At 38.1% G+C, this 9,403-nt stretch overlaps 2 protein-coding genes across 2 annotated transcripts; one reads left to right on the plus strand and one right to left on the minus strand.

Annotated features, from left to right (window-relative positions):
• Positions 1-4,466: 4,466 nt before the first annotated feature.
• On the minus strand, positions 4,467-5,249 carry LOC148102988 (hemoglobin subunit beta-like). The gene is made up of 3 exons (XM_087840350.1): positions 5,142-5,249; positions 4,780-5,002; positions 4,467-4,682 (listed from the first exon to the last, which is right to left on the minus strand). The coding sequence occupies exons 1-3, from the start codon at positions 5,231-5,233 to the stop codon at positions 4,554-4,556; spliced, it is 444 nt and encodes a 147-aa protein (XP_087696476.1). The 5' UTR covers positions 5,234-5,249; the 3' UTR covers positions 4,467-4,553.
• Positions 5,250-7,711: 2,462 nt separating this feature from the next.
• LOC148102989 (hemoglobin embryonic subunit alpha-like) lies at positions 7,712-8,606 on the plus strand. The gene is made up of 3 exons (XM_087840351.1): positions 7,712-7,829; positions 7,937-8,144; positions 8,478-8,606. Exons 1-3 carry the CDS (start codon positions 7,732-7,734, stop codon positions 8,604-8,606), a joined length of 435 nt encoding a protein of 144 aa, XP_087696477.1. The 5' UTR covers positions 7,712-7,731.
• The last annotated feature ends 797 nt before the right edge of the window (positions 8,607-9,403 follow it).

A 9,403-nucleotide genomic window follows, 5' to 3' on the forward strand; every position in this document is an offset into this window, starting at 1 on the left:
TTTAATGCGAACCATCTCACCCTCAATGTCAGAAAAACAGAAGAGATGACGGTGGACTTCTGGAGGTGTAGTAAAGCACATACCCCGATTACCATCAACGGCGCTGCTGTGGAAAGAGTGAATCGCTTCCGTTTCCTAGCCGTACATCTGGCGGAGAATCTCAAATGGTCAGTTCACACAAAAAACATACTTCCATACCCTTCAATGACAGCGCAGTGTGACAAAACCACGCTAGCCGGGAAACTGTGGTACCCGTGAAATCTTGCTGCCCGTTAAACCGCGCTACCCATGAAACCGCGCTACCCGTGAAACCGCGCTACCCGTGAAACCGCGCTACCCGTGAAACCGCGCTACCCGATAAACCGCGCTACCCGTTAAACCGCGCTACCCGTTAAACCGCGCTACCTGTGAAACCGCGCTACCCATTAAACCACGCTACCCGTTAAACCGCGCTACCCGTTAAACCGCGCTACCTGTGAAACCGCGCTACCCATTAAACCACGCTGCCAGTTAAGCCACGCAGGCAGCACGGTGTGATGGGTGTGACGGGCAGTGTGATGGCAGCGCAGTGTGACTTGTGTGACTGGTGTGACCTGTGTGGCCAGTGTGGCGTGGTGTAATATCATGCAGCCTTCGCAGACGGCAGCGTGGCGTTATGTCAGGGGTGTATATTGAACTCTAATGTACTCACTCTACACCTACGACTGCACGGCCACTAGTATCTCCTATTTCATCTTGAAGTTTGTGCATGAGACAATAGTGGTGGGCATTGTTGAGCAAGTTACTTTGAAAAAGTAATTTATTTTAGTTACTAGTTACTTCTTCAAAAAAGTAACTGAGTTAGTAACTGAGTTACAAGATTCTAAAAGTAATTAATTACTTGAAAAGTAACTATTGCATTACTTAGGAAAAAAATTAACCCTTTGGGGTCCAGGGTGTAATTGGCCATTTTTCACTACATTTGGTTTTACCTCATTTCACTGTTAAAAACTATTTACTTTACCCTGTTTGGTATCATTCTTTTCAGCACAACCTCACGTGTCTGAATTCATATTTATATTTTCATTTTGACATACTGTATTAACACAATTGATCTAAAATCAGACGAAAAACCACAAACATGTTTACTGAATCATATTTCATGACTTTAAATGCAAATATAAGATGCCACACAAATTATTTGTGCCACGCCAAAAAAAATAATTTCTGTCCATTATAAAGGAGAACATCACAAGCCTGACACCTGCAGAAAACTATCTACAACACTACACACTAACTACACAAGACAACACATTAACTACACACTCCAAAGATGCTAAACATCACAAATCTCTCACATCTCAAAACTTGCTCTCTCTCTTTTTCTGCTCTCTCTCTCTCACTGTCACTCCTAAAACTTACCCCTCTTTCTAAACAACCAAATGTCATGTTGCCATATCATTTTTTGATTGGTCGACATGGTGCATTTTTCCACCAACATGAAAGGGGTGGGGTTTTTTTTGTTTGTTTGTTTGTTTGGTGTTTTTTGGTCATAGCAGAGAGTGCTTGCTAGTGCTGTCCTTACACAGTAAACATGACGAAAATATTGAGGAAAAACACGACATATATATTGTTTATCATGACTCTGGTTTTACGTGGCCTATCAACACAATTAAAATACTGGTTTAAATATCACCTTGTTGCTTTGTCATCTTGAAGTGGTCATGTGATTGGCTTACCACGACTACTTTATTCTTCCTCAGGCAAACAGCAACACTCGTGCCATTGTTTTGCCCCCTAGTTCCAGGTGTTGTGCTAGAAAGTGATCGTCTGGCAGAAAGTGATTGCCGTCTGCGGGAGCTACTTAAAGCTGTAGCGCCCAGATTATGTAGAGCTACTTCTGTGCAACTGATATAAGGTGCAGCAGGGGCGATTTTAGCCCATTTTTGGGGGTGCTTCAGCACCCCTAAAGATTTCTTACTTTTTTTCACAATATTTGTTGTTTGTGTGACACACTATTAAAAATATAAAAAGCATACAGTACTTCATTGAGACGGAACATTGTAACAGCAAAAGTTAATTTGCTGTTACAAAAGTTAATTTTGGGAGGGGGGAGGGCCCTCCCCCCTCCCAAAATGGTTTTTTTCCAGCTCGGCTCTCCCTTGCTCTGCAGCGCCGTTGCTGCCAGAGCGATAGTGGCTGAGACGCAGCGGAGCGGAAGGAGAAGTGCCTAGCTTAAAACAGGACATATTAGCTGCATTTAACCTCCATTTACTCTTTATATAGTTGGTAGGAGTCAGACCATGTTTCTTTTTAGCTGAAAAACATTACACCAGGTAACCTGCAGTGTTGAAAATGTCTTTTCCGACGATGTTTGCTACCCTACAATCCGTCCTGCTCTGTAGTAAAATCAGTGATATTTGACCGTCCCGTTGCTCCCATTGAAATTTATACAGCGTATTTAAAATCTAAAACTTAATATTATCTTGCCTGCTGTTGTTACCACTGTCCTGTTTGAAATGTAATGAGAGAAACTGGTTATTTTGTCATATGTGCATGTGCCGATATTGAACCCAAGTTACTAACTAGCTAACTGACTGGATGCAGTACAGAGAGGCAGCCTCTCTGTACTGCATACTCACTATGAGCATCATTATGAGCATCATTCATTATTCTCCCGCAGTAATTAAGGTTAGGATATGGGTTTTTTTATTTTATTCCAATCCATTCTTCTTTTGCAGCATTTAAATAACCTTGATCAGATTTGATGGTTTTGTTACAGACTTTTCAAAAAAGTGTTTTGCTTTTCTTTCACAAATGTGGGGATTAAATTGTGTTAAAATGTACAAAACAGTGATGTCATCTTTTGTGACGAGGAACCAGGCACAGAGAGACTTGATGAATTTAAGAATCTTATGATTTAATAAAGAAATTTGCAGACTTGCACAGAGAGGCTTAAATTTTGATGACTGATAATGGAGATGAAGTCAGCAGACGATGAGGACAGGGAGGAACAGGGGTTTAAATGCACCAAGGAGACAGTCAGAGGGAACTCGGGACAACTGGAGACATTTAAGGATGCAGGGACTGACAGAGACGGGGAAGACGTCTCATCGTGACGAGTAAAGTTTATCTTGCCTGGATGGGCAGCTCTCTGGGTGCTCAGCACCCCCAAAGCTCTGATCCTAGAATTGCCCCTGGTTTAAAGTAATAGCCTACCTTTCTTACCATTAAATGCGAAGTGCCACAGAGTAACGATTTTATTTGTTTCTACAGCTATAATGTTGTGCAATAAAAGTAACATCGCTATAACTTTATTGCAGGCTAGGAGGCTGCCGATGTTTTGCAGATCCCAGCACAAATTAATATTCTTACGATTATATTTTTTAAAATAATATCAACATTAATTTGATTCATTCTATAGAAATAACTTTTTAGATGCCTGTATATATATTGTTGCTGCAGCAATTATGCTTTAAAATAACAGGGAAAATCCAATCCAAGATAAACCCAGGACACAACAGCACATGCTGTTTGCTGAGAACATCTGCTGACATTTTAGCTTATCTTCGCTATTATTTTTTATGATTCTTTTATAATTGTCCAGAGCAATACAATAACCAACAAAATTTGTAAAGCAAAGAAAAAAAAATGTGTACGTTCAAATGATTTATAAAACCAAACACTGCAAACTTTATTTTCATTATAACCATGGCCAGGGTCACATGCTCTTATTAGTAATTGACAGTTCATTTGACCTCGATCAGTTACAGCACAATCTGATTTACTAGAAGTAATGCCTTTAAAAAAAACACCCCAGAAGAAGATAGTAGTGATGTGGGATAATGCAGAATAAGGTATCGATCTGATACCAAGTAAATAAAGGCCCAGTTTTTCGCATACCAATACTGATACTGATACTTTAAATCTATATAGGCAGTTTATGTAGGGGAGAGCAGACCCTATTGCACTACAATTGATCCAATACCATGGTTGTTATGGATACCATCAACTAGAAGACACAATGGTGTTTTCTTTTTACAAGTATCACCTTGCTCACATTTTTCTGTGTGTGTTTGTATTTGGATGTAGTTGTATTTCGTTTGTACATCAGCTGTCTTACAGAACAGTATAAAAGAACAGTGTGTAGGCCTATATATTTTTCTATATATGAACAAAGCTTACAAGACTCTCAAAGAGTTACTTTTATTTACTAATATGACCATATATTCTGAAAAAAGGGAAATAAAATGAACAACTTGAGGTATATGCTTCATATATCTTATTTATTATCAGCATTTTGAGTCACACTTTAAAAACAGTCCTCTGTAGCTCTCTAGTAGTACTGTTTTCTGAGGGAGGACACCATTTAAAAATTAAAAGAATAGGCTCATTTATAGCTTGCACTACAAGATACACCCACTATTTAACTCTTCTGCTACACCCTGATATAATTACAAATGTTGGAAAAGGAAAAAACAACAAAGTGAAGAATATGCCCGTTGTTTTATTTATTTAAGCCTCCTTAAGACATGATTAAAAAAACAGAGTATGTGACGGTCCTCTGTAGCTTTCTAGTAGTACTGCTTTCTGAGGGAAGACACCACCACTGCCAGGAACTTCTGAAAAGCCGCGTGTACCTCAGGAGTGAAGGCTTTACGCAGCTGGGAAGCAACCACAATGGTCAGGCAGTCGCCCAGGAGCTGTAAAACAACACAACATGCATGAGAAATCCTGAACATGCTAAATAAATACATAAATGTCAATAGAAGCCAGTACCATCAGTTCAGCATTGCCTACCATGAAATTGTCAGGGTCCACCTGCAGTTTCTCAGAGTGCAGCGCGCTCAGCTCTGCATATGTGGCCTTGATGTTGTCCATGTCCTTCACGGCTTTTTCCAGAGCTTCCATGATGACTTTTCCATGAGATGCAACCCTTGGATTTGATGTGATGGCAGCAGCATTGTAGAGGTTTCCAAATCCACCGAAATACCTCTGAGTCCAGGGGTAGACAATCAGACACCTGAGGGAATATATGAATAATTGATTTGCTCTTGAAAATGTTAAATAGCTTACAATTACTAAAGAAGAGACATATATATATAATGTCATATAATCTTGCACATTCTTTAAGGGAGTAAATATCAGAAACATGGTCATACCTGGAAAAAGCTGCTTGTCCAACGACTGCATAGTCGATCTTGGAGAAAATCTCCTGGATCGTGGTGCGCTCAAAGTCTGTCCACACAACCATTTTGCCTTTTTGAGTTTTGCACTTGTCCTGTTGGTCAGCAGGTCAGCGCGTGCAGCTTTTAAAGGTCTGTTTCGCTCCACCCAAAGATATGCAGTTGGGTGGAGTTAGACAGTGGGATGTGCCAGTCTGGGGATTGGCAGGACTATATTCACTTCACCATCAAACTGAATCAAAGAAAATGTGTCTTTTTTTTGTTATCATTAAATCATAAATTAAATTATAAATTATTTTCATTCGTCACTCTCAAAATCTGCTAATTTAGCCTCTGACCACTCAGATAGCTAGTTGTGTCCACTCAGGTATACACGTGAGCCTCATTAGCTTTTATTATTTTATGTCCTGTTTTTTACGTTTCACTGCAATGAAGGATCACCTCTGTCTGAACAGGAAATCTCAACTTGTGAGCTCTTTTGTGAACAAAAAAAGAAAAAAGTAAAGATCAACCCAGAGATATCCAGGAAACATTTATTGCTCTCAGGGTGGATCCACCTGTTGGAAGTTTAGATAAGGCAGAAACAAACGTCATCCTCAAACCTTAGTTATCACAAGTTTTAACTGCCTGAACAAACGGCAGTTAACTGCAGAATTTCAATTTGGAGCAATGACTCCTTGGCAATCTACATGTCTATATTTAAATCATAAATTTGAAGTGAAATTACATCATTGCTTGAATGAATTAGACCAAATCTGCCCCAAATTAACAGTATTTATAGTTACCAACATATTTTTTTCTCTCCATAATGTTTTTAATTTTTTTAAGGGAAAAATACATGACATCTACACAAATTTATGTTAAGGGCCATATGTGAAACATTTAAGATAAGAAACTAAGATTCAACCATCTCATCCATCCATCCATCCATCCATCCATTCATTCATTTGTTCATTCATTCATTTTCTCCACCAAGGATGTTATTTTTTTGGAGCATCTGTGTGTGTGTCTGTAGGGTTTTGTTAACAGTCCATTAAAATTTCACTTCCATCCACCAAGATCAACTTAATAGCATAGCATCAAATAGCCCATGTACAATGAAATTGTGGATTTATTCATGATTTATAGGTGAAGAATGTACAAACATTCTTAGAACTCAGACACTATGAGTCTCACAAGTACAGTGTCTTGCAAAAGTATTTGGTCCCCTTGAACTTTTCCACATTTTGTCACATTACAGCCACAAACATGAATCAATTTTATTGGAATTCAAAGTGGTGTACACGTGAGAAGTGGAACAAAAATCGTACGATTCCAAACATTTTTTTTACAAATAAATAACTGAAAAGTGGGGTGTGTGTAATTATTCAGCCCCCTGAAATACAATACTATTCCCTCAAATGTAAATACTGCCCAGATAGTGAGCTCCTTTGGTGGGGGTTTGCGCTCTTCAAGTGCTTCTTGATCATTCCTTCATTTTCATGCACATGCTACTTTGCTTCCATAGCTTCTCCTCTAGAATAGTGTAAAGAAAGTGTAGTAAACATACATTTAGTTGCTTATCTGACTACATTTTTTCTAAGTTTCCAGTTTTACATCAGAAGCATTACTTTATATAGATTGTTGGTATTTTCTGATTTTTGAATTGATATAATAATGCGTCCAAAATCTCCTGTGTAAAAAGTGGTTTTATCCACTGTTAAGATTGCAGCTGTCAAAATATAAAAAATTAGCGCATGCTTGAAAAGAAAATGCCTTGTTATAAAAAACCTCTGATATCATTAATTAATTGTTTTCCATTCTGATATCCGTTTGCAACATAAATAAATACGGGATTCACTAATGTCTCACCTTAAAAACTGAACTGTCTATCAAATTTGATTATTTCAGATGATAAACAATTATTTTAATAAACAGTCAAAGTTAAAAATACAGTTTTCATTTGTTAATGTAACCCATGAGCCAAAAACATTGCAATTTTAGGTATTTATTAAAAAGTATGTTACTTCATGATTTTCTATTTTATTTTTAAAATATATATATATATATATATACACACACACACACACACACACACCTATAGATATACATATTTAGTATACACATTCAGTAATGCACATATACTCTTATATTGTACATATATTTATTCGTATAATTGTCAGATTTACCCGCTCTTATATTTTGCTTGTTCTTATGTTATTGTATTTTTACACACCTCTGTTGCTTGTGAAGCTCGCACGCAAGAATTTCACTCGCATGTACTGTACCAGTGTACCTGCACATGTGATGTGACAATAAAACTGATTTGATTTTGTTGTCTAGAAATACATTTCCCTTTTCCACTCTTTGGTTTAGTTTTATTTCTTTATTGTGTGCACTAACTTTATAGGTGAACACCATTTAAAACTCTTTTTCTTCAGTAGTTTTCAAAGCTATGTTGGGCCTGTCCAAGAGCCTGTTGCTATCTCTGAGGTGTGTCGGGTGTGTCCGTTTACTGTTCTACATATAAAGGCCTAAAGCTTTTCTGGTGGTCAAGACAACTTCAAACGAAAAGTCAACAGGCAAGATGGCCAGTCTTTCTGCTAAGGACAAGGACACAGTCAAAGCCTTTTGGGCTAAGGTGGCTGGAAAGGAGGAACAAATCGGCTGTGATGCTGTCTCCAGGTAAATATGGATTATGACTTATAATCTACGAACCCAAAAGGACTGCTTTAACCTGCTCCTTTTTTAAAAATATATGTACTGTTAACTCACCTTAAATTTTTATCCAGGATGCTGACAGTGTACCCTCAGACCAAGATTTATTTCTCCCACTGGAAGGACCTGAGCCCCGGCTCTGCCCCGGTGAGGAAGCACGGAGCAACCGTGATGGCTGCAGTTACTGACGCTGTCAGCAAAATTGATGATCTGACCGGTGGTCTTCTGAGCCTCAGTGGGCTGCACGCCTTCACTCTGAGAGTGGACCCTGCAAACTTCAAGGTACTTATTTATTAAATCATAGCAGTGAAACTTTTTAGTGTTTTGCTGTGAAGGTTTGGACTTAAATAAAACAGATCACAACTTTTGTGCATTATCGTATTAATATCATAAAAATTTAATAGATTTAATATTTTTTTGTCTTTAGACAACCCAAGTTTTTCTTCCCAAGTAGCTATTCCCAAGCAAATCTATTTCTCACAGAAACATTATTAAACACAACATGTCTAAATTACACTTAACCCAGACTGTGCGGTTCAATTGTACAAAGACAATGTTTGCAGAATATTACAGCAATTAAATGTGACTTTAAATGAGGCTATCATTTTTTCACAGGTTCTCTCTCACAACCTCCTTGTGGTCCTGTCCACCACATTCCCCAACGACTTCACCCCCGAGGTCCACGTGGCTATTGACAAGTTCCTGACTGCGCTGGCGCTTGCCCTGTCTGAAAAGTACCGATAAATTGCACGGTCAACAACATGGGCTTGGATACTCCCAAACTGAATTTTAATGTCAAAATAAAGAAATAAATAAATCAAATACAGTACAGCTGTTATCTGTGTGGTGAAGCGAATTTCTTTAAAGTTGATATCAACTTTCAATTTAGTGTCAAATCTAAACAATAAAAACAATATACGTGTAATAAAGGAGGGCTGAGATGAAAGGCCAACAAAATGTGCCAGAATTTATTAAAAGTCAAGATGAGTGACCAATAAGCTTTCAGTTGGCCACTAAATAAAACTTAATGTGCAAACACAGAAAGAGTGTTCAAAGCAGGGGCGATTTTAGCCCATTTTTGGGGGTGCTGTAGTAAAATCAGTGATATTTGACCGTCCCGTTGCTCCCATTGAAATTTATACAGCGTATTTAAAATCTAAAACTTAACATTATCTTGCCTGCTGTTGTTACCACTGTCCTGTTTGAAATGTAATGAGAGAAACTGGTTATTTTGTCATATGTGCATGTGCCGATATTGAACCCAAGTTACTAACTAGCTAACTGACTGGATGCAGTACAGAGAGGCAGCCTCTCTGTACTGCATACTCACTATGAGCATCATTATGAGCATCATTCATTATTCTCCCGCAGTAATTAAGGTTAGGATATGGGTTTTTTTATTTTATTCCAATCCATTCTTCTTTTGCAGCATTTAAATAACCTTGATCAGATTTGATGGTTTTGTTACAGACTTTTCAAAAAAGTGTTTTGCTTTTCTTTCACAAATGTGGGGATTAAATTGTGTTAAAATGTACAAAACA

Source organism: Neolamprologus brichardi, chromosome 4, assembly GCF_056152115.1.
Source record: "Neolamprologus brichardi isolate AB-2024 chromosome 4, ASM5615211v1, whole genome shotgun sequence".
In the NCBI taxonomy this organism is placed as follows: Eukaryota; Metazoa; Chordata; class Actinopteri; order Cichliformes; family Cichlidae; genus Neolamprologus; species Neolamprologus brichardi.

Coding starts and splice junctions, on each gene's coding strand:
- LOC148102988 (XM_087840350.1), bottom strand. CDS start 5,233: ATGGTTGTGTGGACAGACTTTGAGCGCACCACGATCCAGGAGATTTTC. Junction 5,003..5,141: donor GGACAAGCAGCTTTTTCCAG/GTATGACCATGT, acceptor ATATTCCCTCAG/GTGTCTGATTGTCTACCCCT. Junction 4,683..4,779: donor TGGACCCTGACAATTTCATG/GTAGGCAATGCT, acceptor GTTGTTTTACAG/CTCCTGGGCGACTGCCTGAC.
- LOC148102989 (XM_087840351.1), top strand. CDS start 7,732: ATGGCCAGTCTTTCTGCTAAGGACAAGGACACAGTCAAAGCCTTTTGG. Junction 7,830..7,936: donor GGCTGTGATGCTGTCTCCAG/GTAAATATGGAT, acceptor ATTTTTATCCAG/GATGCTGACAGTGTACCCTC. Junction 8,145..8,477: donor TGGACCCTGCAAACTTCAAG/GTACTTATTTAT, acceptor ATTTTTTCACAG/GTTCTCTCTCACAACCTCCT.